The sequence below is a fragment of the Oncorhynchus masou genome, chromosome 29 (assembly GCF_036934945.1).
Source record: "Oncorhynchus masou masou isolate Uvic2021 chromosome 29, UVic_Omas_1.1, whole genome shotgun sequence".
NCBI lineage: Eukaryota > Metazoa > Chordata > Actinopteri > Salmoniformes > Salmonidae > Oncorhynchus > Oncorhynchus masou.
In genome coordinates this window covers 66,595,263-66,613,191 of record NC_088240.1, presented here as the reverse complement: position 1 = coordinate 66,613,191, position 17,929 = coordinate 66,595,263, and the positions used below count along the sequence as shown (strand labels likewise).

Sequence of the window (17,929 nt, the reverse complement as noted above, 5' to 3'; positions counted from 1 at the left end):
TATCTGAACAAGAGAGCTTCATCAAAATTGCAACATGCGGTTATGTGAAAATGTTATTTAAATCAGAAGCCACTGCCAGATCCTGCCTTGGCAAATCGCTCTGTTAAGACACTGATACTCTTTGCAACCACATACCTATGTGAGAGTGGATTCTCAGCTCTCACTAGCATGAAAACTAAATACAGGCACAGACGGTGTGTGGAAAATGATTTAAGACAGACTCTCTCCAATACAACCCAACATTGCAGAGTTATGTGCATCCTTTCAAGCACCTTCTCATTAACCTGTGGTGAGTTATTCACCATTTTCAATGAACAATGTTTTATATGTAACATGGTTAAATATAGATAAAAAATTATTGATTATTATAATATTATTATTTGTGTTCTGGTCCTATAAGAGCTCTTTGTCACTTCCCACGAGCCGGGTTGTGACAAAAACTCACACTCATTCTTATGTTTAATAAATGTATTGCACATAGTTTGGCGGTTGCACATAGTTTGGCGGTTGCACATAGTTTGGCGGCTGCGGATGGGTTATTAGCAATTGTGGGCGGTTGAACAAATAGCTGACCCGCGCATAACTAAAACACACAGGTCTTGTATAGATAACCTTGTGGGGACACAATTCAGTCCCATTCAAAATCCTATTTCCCTAACCCTTAACCCCAAAACCATACCTAATAACCCTTACCTTAAAAATGAACTCTAGCTCCTAACCCTAAAACTAATTCTAACCTTAACCCTAAACCACTTTTGTTTGTTTACTATTCGTGGGGACTTTTGGTCTCCACAAGTATAGTTAAACACATCCACACCACACACACAAAAACACACAAAATTCTAAGACCAACACATAGCTCCCCGAGGTAAGAAAACAATGAAGATAGGGCTAAAATTTTAGATTCACTGCCGGCAGTGAAGCTCTGTAACATACATGTGTATTACTGACTGTACAAGCTGACAGTACAATATCAACCAAACAGAATTACATCAATAAGCCTCATCAGTGTGTGTGTGTGTGTTTACACCTTCTTGGCTTTGGTCAGGTAAGATCTGGCTGCCTCCTTCAACGCTTCACGCTCCTCCCTCTCCTCATCGCTCTCTTCTCTCTCCTCCCTTCTTCTCTCCTCCATCTGTAGGTAACACACCCAGCCTGTGAGATACCACACCTGTGAGAGAGAGAGAAAGAAATATGTTTTATTAAGTGAGCTCAGCTATGACAGGGGAAGCACATTTAACGGTCTAGTCCACGTGAAATCTGTACTTGGAACTGTGACAAACAGGCTTAACACACACACGCGCACAGCGGAGGCACTTATTGAAATGCTCACAGCATCCTCATGAGCTGCCACTATGGTAACGAGCTGGGCCTGTGCTGCTGCAGTTTGTCTTCGCAAACTTTCGTCTCCACACGCCAGTCTGAAAGCGCTGTCACACACACACACACCACTTACAGACTAAAGGATGAAACACAGCTACACACATTCCATTCCTTCTCTCATCTCAACGACCTGTTGTATTCTCTCTCCCTCATACCAATACTGTACACACCTACATTAAAACACACCCTACATAGTTTACCCTCATCCTTCCACCTACAGCACACTTGTACTTCAGAAACGTGTGTGAGGGTGTGTGTCTCATCTGAGGACAAGGATCAGCCACCAACACTTCTTGCAGAAGCAGGACATTAACATTCCCCTCATTTACTATTCATTTTACAGCAGAAAACAACAGCGACCTCCACCTCTATCAGCAGACTCATGCACGCACACACTCATGAAGACGAGAGGCTTGAAGGTTGAACATAACTTTATGCCTTTTGAATGATTATACAATTATTAGAAGCATCCTCTTCATGACCGGATCTACAACTCTGTAACTTAAGTTGAGCATAGCGGTTTGAATACACGCACTGACCTGTGTGTGCATGTGTGTGTGTCTAGATCTGGGTTGTTACTTCAGTCAGAATGTCTTTGCTTCCGCAAAAGAAACTCCATTAGAATAAGTCTCTTTGAAAGTGTTTATGAAATAATGGTCTGTTTTGCTCGTATTTATGGCTGTATTAAACTAAGCATAAACACACACGCACACACTCTTCATGAGCACACCCACCACTCGTCTCAGAAAATTAACGAGACAGCTAATTAAGAACTTCAAGAGAATCCACACAACACCCACACGTTATTCTCTTAATGATAAGTCTACAGTAAAGAGGTGTCAATCAGTCCCCTTGGACGAGACAACAGTCACAGATACCATCTGGTTCTAGAGAGTTTTAATAGTTTTAACAAGGTCTACGTAAAGGTCGACTTAGAAAGAGTCAGAATTCCAAGTTTCCCAAACCCGTTGACAAAGTACTACATTGTACAGGGAGTTAGTTATAGGTACCACCACCTTGACTACTGGCAGGTGTTTGGGTCCATTAACAATGCATGAGTTACCGAGGTGGGTGACTTACAAAAAGAATGGTTGGCACAAAACAGTTTGAGCTGCTGTGGGTAGAGGGTTTAGGTTGTGTCATCGTTATTTGCAGTTGTGTTATTCTGATGGCGCTCGAGAACACTACTGACAAAACAAACACTTTACTGTATATTCATAGGAGTTCAAACTCTCTCTGTGTGTGTGTGTGTGTGTGTGTGTGTGTGTGTGTGTGTGTTCTGCTTAGAGCAGATGTCTCCTGAATGAGTTCAAAGGTTGAGCAAGTGACTGCTCTCAATCTGTCAGCCGAGGTGTGTAGGAGGAAAGGTGAGAAAGAATGAGCACACTGAGGTTAGATCATCTCACACACACACACACACACACACACACACACACACACACACACACACACACACACACACACACACACACACACACACACACACCTCTTGCAAAGAATACTAATATGGAGCAGAGAGAACTGAACAGAGGCTGCAGGTGTGTCTCCTGCTCACTTCACACAGAAAAGAAAACTAGCCCAGAATCTTTTCACATGTCTATTTTCAAAGGATAAAGCTAAAAACATTAACAACTTCATAGTTAAGAACACTAACAATATGGAAGAAAATGTAACATATTCTTCAAGAGCCAACCACTTCCTAAAAACACAACCTTATGGAACAATCCTTGGATAGCTTTTCATAATACAATAAATGACTTGGTAATAGGAAATACATGTATTTCCATGACAGAATTAAAAAGCAATTTTGAACTGACCAATGTAGATATTTTCAAATACAGTGGAGCAAAAAAGTATTTAGTCAGCCACCAATTGTGCAAGTTCTCCCACTTAAAAAGATGAGAGGCCTGTAATTTATCATAGGTACACTTCAAGTATGACAGACAAAATGAGAAAAAAATCCAGAATATCACATTGTAGGATTTTTAATGAATTTATTTGCAAATTATGGTGGAAAATAAGTATTTGGTCACCTACAAACAAGCAAGATTTCTGGCTCTCACAGACCTGTAACTTCTTCTTTAAGAGGCTCCTCTGTCCTCCATTCGTTACCTGTATTAATGGCACCTTTTTGAACTTGTTATCCGTATAAAAGACACCTGACCACAACCTCAAACAATCACACTCCAAACTCCACTATGGCCAAGACCAAAGAGCTGTCAAAGGACACCAGAATACCTAGTTAGTTGTACAACTGAATGTATTCAACTGAAATGTGTCTTCCACATTCAACCCAACCCCTCTGAATCAGAAAGGTGTGGGGGGGTTGGGGGGGCTGCCTTAATCAACATCATCGGCGCCCAGGGAACAGTGGGCTAACTGCCTTGCTCAGGGGAAGAACAACAGATTTTTACCTTGTCAGCTCTGGGATTCGATCTAGCAACCTCTCCGTTACTGGCCTAATGCCCCTACCAGCGAGGTTACCTGCCACCCCAAGTTTAATATAAAATGCTTTATTGTCTAAATGTTGAAAGTGTGTGGGCGACAGAAACAAAATGGTGCACTCTGATGCCATGTGGCGGAGAGAGTGATGCGAGTGCTGGAGACAGGGGTGTGAGCAGGTGGGTGATTCTGTTGATGTTTGTGTAGGTCTGTATGCTATCATTTGTATGTGGATGTTTTGTATTGTAAAAAAAAATAAAAAAAATAAAAAAGACATCATGACTCACCTGCACCACCTCGTCATCTTCCTCTAGTAGACCCTCCAACACATCTACTGCTGTCTGAGAGAGAAATCATAAAAACACACAAACCATCATTTCCATTGATCATTATACATTAAGCACATCCTGCTCCTAGCCTGAGTCGCTATGTGTGTGGAGGCAGAGAGCGAGGTGTTTCCTGTCACACACATCTCGCTCTCTCTGCCAACCTAATCAATAGATGTGATCAGAGTCCGATCAGACTCAAAACCCAGTGTTCCGTAGACACGGTCGTCAATAGCAACAAGACAGCTTACACAGTCATCAATACACAATGAAGCTAATCTCATGATTACTATCAATAATCTGTCAATATCCCTCCTGTTCAATACTCCTTGAACTCAACAACCAATACAGAACTGGTCATGGTCAATAGCTAGTCCTCATCAATGGACCTGATCACCAGTCCACGCTCTCCTGTCCTGATGATTCCAGAATAGTTCACCTTACCCCTCCCCAGTGTACACAATCTCACGCATCTCTTTCTCTTCAAAGAGTTCACCTGTCCCATTTTCTTCATCCCTCTTCCACTTTTTATCATCACTTGTGCATGCGAGAGACGGAGGATGTGTGTTGATTCATTGTGGGGCTGATTACCTGCTGAGAGGTATTACGTTTGATTAATTAACACATTCTGATTAGAGGGAAAGCAACATCTCATTCCTGATGGTCTACAGAGTGCATGTTTTGTATTAGCGCTGAGGTTGATCAATAAACTATTTAGCCGATGTAGTTAAACACCCAACTATCAGTGTTAGTTCCAGACCTCCAAAGAGCCAACCACTGAGTAACGGCTTACAAGAAAACAGACTCACAACAGATAGACAGACATTCCACTGATGACAACAACAACAACTCAACTCTAAGACTGGCTGTCATGACACTACCTCTTGCAAGGACAAAATATCCTTCCTGTGTGAACGTTCACCTGTTTATATGTTCTTTATATACATGTACCTCCTACATTATTCACTTAGTTGAAATACACTGATTGTCATTCACAGTTGCTTTGGTTTTCCTGCATCTCTGTCTCTGAAACGGCGTGTGTGTGTGTGTGTGTGTGTGTGTGTGTGTGTGTGTGTGTGTGTGTGTGTGTGTGTGAGACAGCCCCCCCAGACTGTTATAGTCATTTGTCTTGTCCCTATCCGTGCACTGCACTCTGGTAAAATGATTCTGTTTAGTAACGTTGCCTGCAGATTACTCAACAGCAACAACAAATACACACACGAAACGTGTCGTCCCCTTTGCTTCAGGACCAGTTAGAAACCGCCCTCCTGGGAGTAGCTCATTTATAACTCTCTCTCTCTCTCTGTGTGTGTACCCGTGAGCATGCTTGTGTGTCTGAAGTGTCTGTTCAGTCAGACTCCTGTACCTTTGTTTTTCATTCATATGACAGGAGGTTACAAAGTGATTTGACACTTGGTATTGACCTAAATATCCAATGCAGCATTTTTATTTATTTTTCATATCAATATCAAATCATTTCTGGGTAACAATTAAGTACCTTACTGTGATTATGTTTGACCATCTTAATTGAAAACAAACTAAATTAGCTTCTTAGAAAATAGGAAGTTTTCAAGCAAGAATTTAGCTAGGACTGGTCTGAGTGGGGAGGGGAACTGTTATTGGCAGCAAGGTTTGGAACTCTCTTATTGGTCTATTAACTAATTTACATCCTGGTGATGTCACCAAGTAGGCCAAAACTGCATCCCACCAAAACAGGCTGATACTTTAGGTGGTCTTTTCAAACAGCTCTTACACTAAAAGGGCATAATGATAATTTTCACAATTTCCCAGGGTTATTATAGTGTGGAAATATACACTTAGTGGCCATTTATTTAGGTACACCACCCATTCACAAAAATTGTGAAATGGTTCACTCCTACAGACAGTGAGTCATGTGGCTGTGGTTTGCTATATAAAGCACGCAGACAGGCATTGAGGCATTCAGTTACTGTGCGATTGAACGTTAGAATGGGAAAAATGAGTGACGTAAGTGACTGAGCGCCGGTTCCAGGATCTTGGAAACAACCGACCTCCTGGGCTTTTCATGCACAATAGTGTCTACGATTTACAGAGAATGGTGCAACAAACAAAAAAACATTTTTTCAGGGGCAGTCCTGTGGGCGAAAACAGCTTATTGATGAGAAGTCAAAGGAGAACGGCAAGAATCGTGCAAGCTAACAGGCGGGCCACAAACAGGCAAATAACGGCACAGTACAACAGTGGTGTGCAGAATGGAATCTCAGAATGCACAACTTGTCGGTCCTTGTCACGGATGGGCTATTGCAGCAGACAACAACAACTCCTATCAGCTAAAAACAAGAAGAAGCGGCTCCAGTAGGCACACGATCACCAATACTGGACAATTGAGGAGTGGTAAAACATTGCCGAATCCATGGCCCAATTGTGCCTAGCGTCAACAGCACAGGCTGGTGGTGGGGGTGTTGTAATGGCGTGGGGAATGTTTTCATTGCACAAGTTAGGTTCCTTGATACCAATTGAGCAACATGTTCATGCCCCAAATAATTCAGGCTGTTCTGGAGGCAAAGAGGGATCCAACCCAGTACTAGACTGGTGTGCCTAATAAACTGGTCGAATGTTTATTTTTAAAAAAACAACTGAAATCACGTTTTGACTGCACTGGGCCTTTAACATCACTCCAATGCAACGTGTAGACTGTTTTTCTTCTGCGATGGTAACATACGATAAAACAGACAAGCCTTCATATACACTGAACAAAATATTGTAATGTGATAGAAATAAAAGATCCCATTAATGTTCCATACGCACAAAATGCTTATTTCTCTCAAACTTTGTGCACAAATTTGTTTATCCCTGTTAGTGAGCCTTTTATCCTTTGTCAAGATAATCCATCGACCTGACAGGTGTGACATATCAAGAATCTGATTAAACAGCATGATTATTACACAGGTACACCTTGTGCTGGGGACGAGGGTTGCAAAGGGTCTGAAACTTCCTGGTTTCCGAAGTTAAGCAAAATTCCCCAAATTCCCTGGCTTAAATTCAAAAAGAGTTAGCTTATAACAGTGAAACTTTTTTTGTGGGATACACCAAAGGAAATTCTAGGGTCTTGATTTTTTGTTAACAAATACAGTTGTCAGAAGTTTACATACACCTTAGCCAACTACTTTTAAACTCAGTTCTTCACAATTCCTGAGATTTCATCAGTAAAGAGTAAAGATTCCCTGTTTTAGGTCAGTTAGGATCACCACTTTATTTTAAGAATGTGAAATGTCAGAATAATAGTAGAGAGAATGATTTAGTTCAGCTTTTATTGCTTTCATCACATTCCCAGAGGGTCAGAAGTTTACATACACTCAATTAGTATTTGGTAGCATTGCCTTTAAATTGTTTAACTTGGTCAAACATTTCGGGTAGCCTTCCACAAGCTTCCCACAATAAATTGGGTGAATTTAGGCCCATTCCTCCTGACAGAGCTGGTGTAACTGAGTCAGTTTGTAGGCCCTCCTTACTCGCACATGCTTTTTCAGTTCTGCCCACAAAATTTCTATAGGATTGAGGTCAGGACTTTGTGATGGCCAGTCAAGTTCTTCGACAAAACATTTCTGTATGTACCTCGCTTTGTGCACAGGGGCATTGTCATGCTGAACACAAATTTGGAAGCACAGAATTGTCTAGAATGTCTTTGTATGCTGTAGCGTTAAGATTTCCCTTCAATGGAACTAAGGGTTCAAACCATGAAAAACAGCCCCAGACCATTATTCCTCCTCCACCAAATGTACAGTTGGCACTATGAATTTGGGCAGGTAGCGTTCTCCTGGCATCAGCCAAACCTAGATTCGTCCATCTGACTGCCAGATGGTGAAGCGAGATTCTGCAATCCAGAGAACACGTTTCCACTGCTCCAGAGCCAAATGGCGGCAAGCTTTACACCACTCCAGCCGACGCTTGGCATTGCACATGGTGATCTTATGCTTGTGTGCGGCTGCTCAGCCATGGAAACCCATTTCACGAAGCTCCCAACTAACAGTTAATAGTGCTGACGTTGCTTCCATGGCAGTTTGAAACTCAGTTGTGAGTGTGCAACCAACGACAGACGATTTTTACACACTTTGTGCTTCAGCACTCGGCGGTCCCGTTCTGTGAGCTTGTGTGGCCTACCACTTCACGGCTGAGCAGTTCTTGTTCCTTCTACTTCACAATAACAGCACTTACAGTTGACCAAGGCAGCTCTAGTGACATGTTGAAGGTGCCATGTTGAAGGTGGCATCCTATGACGGTGCCATGTTGAAAGTCACTGAGCTCTTCAGTAAGGACATTCTACGGCCAATGTAGACCCCCTTGGGTTGTGCCGTGGCGGATATCTTTGTGGGCTATACTCTGCCTTGTCTCAGGATGGTAAGTTGGTGGTTGAAGATATCCCTCTAGTGGTGTGGGGGCTGTGCTTTGGCAAAGTGGGTGGGGTTATATCCTTCCTGTTTGGCCCTGTCTGGGGGTATCATCAGATGGGGCCACAGTGTCTCCTAACCCCTCCTGTCTCAGCCTCCAGTATTTATGCTGCAGTAGTTTATGTGTCGGGGGGCTAGGGTCAGTTTGTTATATCTGGAGTACTTCTTCTGTCTTATCCGTTGATCTATGTGAATTTAAGTATTGGTCTCTCTAATTCTCTTTCTCTCGGAGGACCTGAGCCATGCTGCTGCTCCAGTTTCAACTGTTCTGCCTGCAGCTATGGAATCCTGACCTGTTCACCGGACGTGCTACCTGTCCCAGACCTGCTGTTTTCAAATCTCTAGAGACTGCAGGAACGGTAGAGATACTCTTAATGATCGGCTATGAAAAGCCAACTGACATTTAATCCCGAGGTGCTGGCTTGCTGCACCCTCGACAACTACTTTGATTATTATTATTTGACCATGCTGGTCATTTATGAACATTATAACAGAACATGGCCAAGATGTTCAAATCTCCAACCGGCACAGCCAGAAGAGGACTGGCCACCCCTCATAACCTGGTACCTCTCTATGTTTCCTCCTAGGTTTTGGCCTTTCTAGGGAGTTTTTCCTAGCCACCTTGCTTCGACACCTGCATTGCTTGCTGTTTGGAGTTTTAGGCTGGGTTTCTGTACAGCACTTTGAGATATCAGCGGATGTAAGAAGGGCTATATAAATAAATTTGACTGTGTGCTCAATTTTATACACCTGCCAGCAACGTGTGTGGCTGAAATAGCCGAATCCACTGATTTGAAGGTGTCCACATACTTTTGTATATATAGTGTATCACCAGTTTTTATTTCAGCTGTTCAGAAATATCAAATTGGTTAAGGGTTCAGAAGAGGGTGAGTAAAGTGTACAGTAAAGAGAAAAACTTGAATGTGTAAAATAACATGTGCAGAACATTCGCATCCATAGTTATGAGAAAGGTTTCCAGAGGGGCGGGAGGTGGGCGAGAAAACCGTATTCGTAGCCTCTGCTAATTATATTTGACCCTGGTTATAACCACCGTCTTCCTCTCCGCCATTTCCTTCCCTCGTTCCCTCTGCTCTACTATGGTCAAATGCTTATTGTCTGCTATTTAACGGATTCCCTAATCGATTCCGATGTGTGTGTGTAATTTATGAGTTAGAATGTTGTTGTTGTTTAGAGTTGAAAACTGCGATGTTAATGACTTGCCTCTGGGTTTACCACTGCTGTGTGGAAACAACACAGAATCACATTGTTTTTAACAATAGAGGACTAAAATAGTCTCAGTTACTCTAGATCTGAGTAATCTTGTCCTGCATCTCCTGTTCTCCAGTTATCTGCTGCTTCCATCTTGTTGTTATCGTGGTGAATGCTGTGAGCCTGGAAACAATCTTTATCCTCATCTCCACCTCAATTGTTTCTGATTCCTCAATAGATGCAGAGTATGTAGTCAGTGTGGCTTGCTGACACATGCACGAGGATGAAGACAAACAATGTGTCAGACACACACCTTTCTACCCCTCTCCCTCCAGATCTTTTCTAAAGCTGTTCCTCCCTCCGTTTACCTCTCTCTCTGGGTAAAGACCACTCCTCTACTATTGAAGATGATCTCTGGCAAAGATAAAGAATACAGAGCACTCTTCTTTTCACAGAGAAAACTCATCCTACACACACATACTCTTACCTCGTACTCTTCTGCCTCTATGAGGAGTTTGGCCGTGGTGATGCGGGATTCATATGGTGGGATGTCACTCTGGAAAGGGAACAAAAAGAGTTAGACACAGACACACACACACACAATTGCTCTCACACAGACACACACAAAAACAGAGCGATAAGTTGGCCCTCTGACTTGGCTTTTATGCTCTGGGTTGTCTGACTCGCCTCTGTGTGTGTGTGGGGGGGGGGGTAATATGTCTCTCACCTGTGTGTGTTCCTCCTCTATGTCCTCTCTGCTGGGTGGAGCTTCACTCTGTTTCAGGGCAGGTAGCCACGCATCCACACTCCTCATCAGGTACTCCTTCCCCTCCTACACACACACGTGCACACACACACACACACACAAAAAAATCTGACATTTGCTCCCCTGATCCAGGCTGCATCAAATCCAACCGTGATTGGGAGTCCCATAGGGCTGCGCACAATTGACGGCCGTCATTGTAAATAAGAATTTGTTCTTGACTGATTTGCCGAGTTAAGTCAAGGTTACACACAACTGTCAAATCAACTCCATCTGGTTAGATCCACAGTGCCATCTGGTGGCTGGAGGAGATATTTACAAAAGTAACCTTGAGAAGAGCTGCAGTATTCCTAAACTTGTCCCCTCTTTGAAATGTAAGAGTCATTTAGGAATAAATCCTTAGCTTGCTGTTATTGTTACTCCCTAAAGATTAAGGCTCTCTGAAGAATTGGAGGCCTGTCTCATTGCAGTGCTAGGACTAGCAGATTATCATAAAATTGTATGACAATTGCAAATGCTCTGATTGTTCAGTTAAAGATCATTTCTGTCTCCCCTCATCACTTTCTTTTGTTCTCTCTCCCCCCCCCATCTTCCCTCCTCCTCTCTTTGTCAGATGTGATCCCTGTGTCCAGATGTATTTGCTTCATAACTAATTCTGCATTAATATCTGTCATAAACTTATTAATGTGTGTGTGTGTGTTCCTAGCTCATCAGATTAATGGCATATTATTCAATTGTCTCACATGAATTAACTCTGATAGCTGCTTTAACAAGATGATAACTTAGCGTAAGACATACCTGCCTCTGATTTATAGTCATACGGTATATGTGTGTGTACTGACCTGGTTCTTCTCTGTACTGAACAGGTAGCTGGCCATCAGCTGTAGAGCCTCTGGGTTGTCAGGCTGATAGGTCAGCGCTCGTTCTATGGCCTCTCGACACTGATCTCCTGCCCTCTCCTCCATACTACACACAAACACACACAAATCTGTGAATTCAATACACAACATGCCTTTCAGGTAACAAAAATGTACATATGATTTTTGTGTTACCAGAGGTCAGTGAAATAGATCTCTGCCACAGAACAGTAGGCCACACACACGTCTCTGGCTGTCGGGATCTCTGACCCTGAGTCCTGGAGTGGAGAGGCTGCTGCCTCAGCTCCTGCTCCTGCCTGGGGTGACAGGGAGATGGTTGAGGTAGAAGTATTCAGCATCTCTGGCTGCCAGTTTGTGATAGTCAGTTTATGATACAGTCAGTTTGTGACACAGTCAGTAGAAGTGTTCAGACTGAAGAAACAGCTCCTCCTAGTGTTCTGTGTTAGACATGCATTCAACAAGATCCCATGAGTGTGTGTGCGTATACTCACTGTGGCTTGTGCGTGTTTCTCCAGCATACACAGTAGTATCTGTACTCCTTTGGTGTAGTACTGCACAGCCTCCTGGCCTGTGTGTATCTGCCCTAGAGACATGTATTTACTATGACCTTCTTCAGGACTCAACTGCACTGCATGCAGAAACACTTAGAGCTGGGGTTAAGGAACACACACGCATGTGCATTTGCACAACACACACATGCAGAGATGCATGCAAACACCAAACACACACACACTGAAGGATATTTCCTTGGCCCTCTGTGTGTCTCCCAGTTCAGAGTGGATGTGTCCTAGCAGGTCCAGGGTAAGGAGGTTGTCAGGCTCCACCTCTAGTGCTCGCTGACAGAACCTCCCCGCCATCTCAAACTCCAAACTGTCCATACACTCCTCCGTCTGAAACACAACACAGATGTTAGTGTACAGCGTGTAGCAAACTCCAAACTGTCCATACACTCCTCCGTCTGAAACACAACACAGATGTTAGTGTACAGCGTGTAGCAAACTCCAAACTGTCCGTACACTCCTCCGTCTGAAACACAACACAGATGTTAGTGTACAGCGTGTAGCAAACTCCAAACTGTCCATACACTCCTCCGTCTGAAACACAACACAGATGTTAGTGTACAGCGTGTAGCAAACTCCAAACTGTCCATACACTCCTCCGTCTGAAACACAACACAGATGTTAGTGTACAGCGTGTAGCAAACTCCAAACTGTCCATACACTCCTCCGTCTGAAACACAACACAGATGTTAGTGTACAGCGTGTAGCAAACTCCAAACTGTCCGTACACTCCTGACTCCAAATGAAATAGGAGAAAGAGAGAGTATGTCTGAAGTGTGTGTGTGTGTGTCCTACCTTCTCCAATAGTTGTTCGACAGTATATTTTTCAGCAGTTTTTTTCTTGGCTTTCTCCTGCATCTTCAACTTCATTCTATCTTGAGGTGACAGACCTGCCAATCCAGAGCCTGCTGCAACACAGTACCTATTGTCAACAATATTCTACATAAGTCTGGCTACAGTAGCTAACTAGCAAGTTGCTCGCTAGGTTGTAATTGCCTGATTGGACTAGCGAGCTACAGTTCCTTCACACCCCTCGTCTTTTTCCACATTTTGTTGTGTTACAGGCTGAATGGTAAATGTATTAAATTGTGATTTGTTTTTGTCATTGACCTACACACAATACTCCCATAATGTCAAAGTGGAATGATGTTTTTGAAAAAGTAAAATGAAAAGCTGAAATGTATTGAGTCAATAACTATTCAACCCCTATTCTTGTTATGACAAGCCTAAAGTTCAGGAGTAAAAATGTCCTTAATGTCACATACAGGTGAAGTCGGAAGGTTACATACACTTAGGTTGGAGTCATTAAAACTCGTTTTTCAACCACTCCACAAATTTTTTGTTAACAAAATATAGTTTCGGCAAGTCGGTTTTCCAACAATTGTTTACAGATAGATTACTTCAGTTATAATTCACTGCATCATAATTCCAGTGGGTCAGAAGTTTACATACACTAAGTTGAATGTGCCTTTAAACAGCTTGGAAATCTCCAGAAAATTATGTCATGGCTTTAGAAGCTTCTGATTTCAAGGCCTACCTTCAAACTCCGTGCCTCTTTGTTTGACATCATGGGAAAATCAAATGAAATCAGCCAAGACCTAAGGATTTATTTTTTAGACCTCCACAAGTCTGATTCATCCTTGGGAGCAATTTCCAAACGCCTGAAGGTACCACGTTCATCTGTACAAACATTAGTACGCAAGTATAAACACCATGGGCTGTCACTTGGGGCAGCAGGGTAGAGTGTTGGACTTAGTAACCAGAAGGTTGCGAGTTCAAATCCCGGGGGTGACAAGGTACAAATCTGTCGTTCTGCCCCTGAACAGGCAGTTAACCCACTGCTCCTAGGCCGTCATTGAAAATAATAATTTGTCCTTAACTGACTTGCCTAGTTAAATAAAGGTAAAAAAATAAAATAAAATACCTCTCAGGAAGGAAAAGTGTTCTGTCTCCGAGAGATGAACGTACTTTGGTGCAAAAAGTGCCAATCAATCCCAGAACAACAGCAAAGGACCTTGTGAAGATGCTGGAGGAAACAGGTCCAAAAGTATCTATATCCACAGTAAAACGAGTCCTATATCGACATAACCTGAAAGGCCGCACAGCAAGGAAGAAGGTACTGCTCCAAAACTGCCATAAAAAAAGCCAGACTATGGTTTGCAACTGCACATGGGGACAAAAAAAATTTACTTATTGGAGAAATGTCCTCTGGTCTGATGAAACAAAAATAGAACTGTTTGGCCATAATGACCATTGTTATGTTTGGAGGAAAAAGGGGGAGGCTTGCAAGCCAAAGAATACCATCCCAGTCGTGAAGCACGGGGGTGGCAGCATCATGTTGTGGGGGTGCTTTGTTGCAGGAGGGACTGGTGCACTTTACAAAATAGATGGCATCATGAGGAATGGAACATTATGTGAATATAATGAAGCAACATCTCACGACATCAGTCAGGAAGATAAAGCTTGGTCGCAAATGGGTCTTCAAATGGACAATGACTCCAAGCATACTTACAAAGTTGTGGCAAAAGTGCTTAAGGACAACAAAATCAAGGTATTCGAGTGCCCATCACAAAGCCCTGACCTCAATCCTATTGAAAATTTGTGGGCAGAACTGAAAAAGCTTGTTTGAGCAAGGAGGCCTACAACCCTGACTCAGTTACTCCACCTCTGTCAGGAGGAATGGGCCAAAATTCACCCAACTGATTGTGGGGAGCTTGTGGAAGGCTACCTGAAATGTTTGACCCAAGTTAAACAATTGAAGTCAATGGTACCAAATACTAATTAAGTGTATGTAAACTTCTGACTCACTGGGAATGTGATGAAAGAAATAGAAGCTGAAAGAAATTATTCTACTATTATTCTGACATTTCACATTCTTAAAATAAAGTGGTTATCCTAACTGACATAAGACAGGGAATTTTTACTTTGATTAAATATCAGAAACCACAAAGACTAGGGAGGTTTTCCAATGCCTCGCAAAGAAGGGCACCGATTGGTAGAAGGGTTAATCAAAAAGCAGACATTGAATATCCCTTTGAGCATGGTGAAGTTATTAATTACACTTTGGATGGTGTATCGATACACCCAGTCACTACAAAGATACAGGCGTCCTTCCTAACTCAGTTGCTGTAGAGGAAGGAAACCGAACAGGGATTTCACTTTGAGGATAAAAAATAAACCAAATGGAGCTAAGCACAGGTGAAGTCCTGGAGGAAAACCTGGTTCAGAATGCTTTCCACCAGACACCGGGAGATTAATTATCCTTTCAGCAGGACAATAACCGAAAACAGAAGGCCAAATCTACACTGGGGTTGCTTACCAAAAAGACAGTGGCCGAGTTACAGTTTTGACTTAAATCTAAATGAACATCTATGGAAAGACCTGCAAATGGTTGTCTAGCAAATAAGAATAACCATTTTGACATAACATTAATAATTTTTGGGGAATAATGGGCAAATGTTGCACAATCCAGGTGTCGGAAGCACTTAGAGACTTACCCAGAAAGACTCACAGCTGTAATCACTGACAAATGTTTTCACTTTGTCAATATGGGGTATTTCTGGGTAGTAAGTTGCTGGTCTATTGATATCCCTCTAGAGGTGTGGGGGCTGTGCTTTGGCAAAGTAGTGGGGTTATATCCTGCCTGGTTGGCCCTGTCCGGGGCTATCATCGGAAGGGGCCACAAAGTCCCCCGACCCACCCGCTGCCTCAGCATCCAGTATCTATGCTGCAATAGTCTATGTGCCTGGGGCTAGGGTCAGTCTGTTATATCTGGTGTAATTATCCTGTGTTATCTGGTGTCCTGTGTGAATTGAAGTATGCTCCCTCTCTCTCCCTTCCCTCCTGGACTACCTGAACCCTAGGACCATGCGTCAGGACTACCTGGCCTGATGACTCCTGGCTGTCCCCAGTCCACATGGTCTTGCTGCTGCTCCAGTTTCAACTGTTCTGCCTGTGGCTATTGAATCCTGATCTGTTCGCCAGACGTGCTACTGTACCTTGTTCCGGACCTGCTGTTTTCAACTCCCTCTACCACACCTGCTGTCTCGACCTCTGAATGTTCGGCTATGAAAAGCCAACTGATATTTATTCCTGAGGTACTGACCGGTGGTCTACAACCACAGTGATTACTAGTTGAACCTGCTGGTAATCTATGAAAGTTTGAACATCTTGAAGAATAATCTGGCTTTACTGGCACAGCCAGATGAGGCCTGGCCACCCCTCAGAGCCTGGTTCCTTTCTAGGTTTCTTCCTATGTTCCTGCCTTCTAGTTTTTCCTAGCCACCGTGCTTCTACATCTGCATTGTTTGGGGTTTTAGTATAAGCACTTTGTGACATCTGCTGATGTAAAAATGGCTTTATAAACACATTTGATTTGGTATTGTGTGTATATTTAATACATTTTGAATTCCGTCTGTAAGACAACAAAATATGAAATATGTCAATCGGTAGGAATACTTTCTGAAGACACTGTAGCTATCACACATAATATAACAGATATCACACATGGACAACACTAGTTGTCCTTTATAGCGATTTAGCTAACACGTTAGTTACTGTATGTAACATACCTCCGTTAGAGCGCGGATCTTTCCTCCTGGCTTTGCTCTTCTTTTTGCCCTTGGTTTGGCCTCCCATTACAACAATGACGATTTGTAATCAAGTTTATAATTTATGTCAGAATCACTGTAAAAATATTGGGGACAAATTAGTCCACGCGTAGGGTGTGAGTGCACATGCTCAGTACTGCTAACCCAGAAGCTACGGAGAAAGATAGTGGACAAACAGTTCCAGTTAACTGTAAATGGTAGTAAGAACGGTCGCTGTTTGAAAATGCCAAAGGCAATCGATTTGATGTTGAGTTTTCTTGTCTCATGTACTATATACAATCTTAATTAGTTTAGTCTTCGATCAAATTCCATTGATACAGTGTTGAAACAAACGTCATTGGAGTATTGTTAACGGGAAAGATATGATGTGAATAATTGACAGTCTGAACTCACCAATGGACTGCCAAGCTGGAGCCCATACCTCAAGAACATTCTGGATTTGGACCAATCGGCAGCTACGAGCGTTTTCTTCACTCAATACACATTTCCAAACAGCTGTTGTAAATAGACGAATGACTTACTGCTAGCTAGTCTTTGATACCGACGACAATCATATATTATTTTCAAAATTGTACTACTTCGGATATCTATTACAGGCGTTTGACTTCTAAAAACTGACGAAACTTAAGTTACCCGCATTCAGACCTGAATTTAAACTGCCACCGCCTCAGCGCTCTTTGGAACGTCAAAACGTTACGCATTTAGCTAGCTAAAACAGAGCAAATTGGTACTAACGAGTTAACGTTAGCAGGCTACTAGTAGCAAGGTAACGTTACGACTTGGACCAAGGAGAATTGAGCAGTCAACTAACAGTCTGGCTCCCTAACTTATTGTTATCAATCTGGACAGCTGACCAGGCAGCTAACTAGTTTACGCCCGCTACTTTGCTGGAGATATTGGCCCAAGCTAAGATAGCCGGTCAGACGCGCCCACATAACATTAACTTTACTAGCTAGGTAGCTAACTAACGTTGATGCTCCTATCTCCCATCTGTCCGCTGGTCAGACCAGGGAGACTGCCCTGCCACGGAGCTTCGTTGTGACCGATGCCACCGACCCCGTTTGACGAGGGAAGCGAAGCACCAGTTCCTGGAAAGTTGAAGAGTAAACCACAACGCTAGCTAAGGTTAGCTATCCTCCGGACCGTGGCTGTGTGCGCAGTGACAGCTCTGTATTTGATTGTAGTTAGCTAGACAGCTAACCGTTTGCCAGGGCTGTTGGACCAGTGTTATAGAGCGATGGGGGAGTTAAATAAAGAGGTTGTGGATCTGGTTTGGGAAAGACCAGGCAGCAACGGGGTGTCCGCTTCACTCTTCCGGAGATGGACCCAGG

General features: G+C 43.0%; 2 protein-coding genes across 4 annotated transcripts in view; one reads left to right on the top strand and one right to left on the bottom strand.

Annotated features, from left to right (window-relative positions):
* Positions 1 to 17,082, bottom strand: part of LOC135520345 (uncharacterized) — a 27,563-nt gene extending 10,481 nt beyond the window's left edge. Inside the window, exons 1-11 of one of the 3 annotated variants that reach the window (XM_064945820.1) lie at positions 16,992 to 17,082; positions 16,560 to 16,674; positions 12,784 to 12,896; positions 12,174 to 12,318; positions 11,920 to 12,074; positions 11,603 to 11,724; positions 11,393 to 11,516; positions 10,515 to 10,619; positions 10,275 to 10,343; positions 4,113 to 4,166; positions 1,031 to 1,171 (exon numbers count right to left, since the gene is read on the bottom strand). In XM_064945820.1, coding sequence (XP_064801892.1) covers positions 1,031 to 1,171; positions 4,113 to 4,166; positions 10,275 to 10,343; positions 10,515 to 10,619; positions 11,393 to 11,516; positions 11,603 to 11,724; positions 11,920 to 12,074; positions 12,174 to 12,318; positions 12,784 to 12,896; positions 16,560 to 16,626 — 1,095 coding nt within the window. In that variant the 5' untranslated portion in view covers positions 16,627 to 16,674; positions 16,992 to 17,082. Of the gene's footprint in view, positions 1 to 1,030; positions 1,172 to 4,112; positions 4,167 to 10,274; positions 10,344 to 10,514; positions 10,620 to 11,392; positions 11,517 to 11,602; positions 11,725 to 11,919; positions 12,075 to 12,173; positions 12,319 to 12,783; positions 12,897 to 16,559; positions 16,955 to 16,991 lie in introns of those variants that run through there. The other 2 variants (XM_064945819.1, XM_064945821.1) reach the window with 2 other exon arrangements.
* Positions 17,083 to 17,929, top strand: part of LOC135520343 (ubiquitin carboxyl-terminal hydrolase MINDY-3-like) — a 39,545-nt gene continuing 38,698 nt past the window's right edge. The window contains exon 1 of the mRNA XM_064945816.1: positions 17,083 to 17,929. Coding sequence (XP_064801888.1) covers positions 17,836 to 17,929 — 94 coding nt within the window. The 5' untranslated portion in view covers positions 17,083 to 17,835.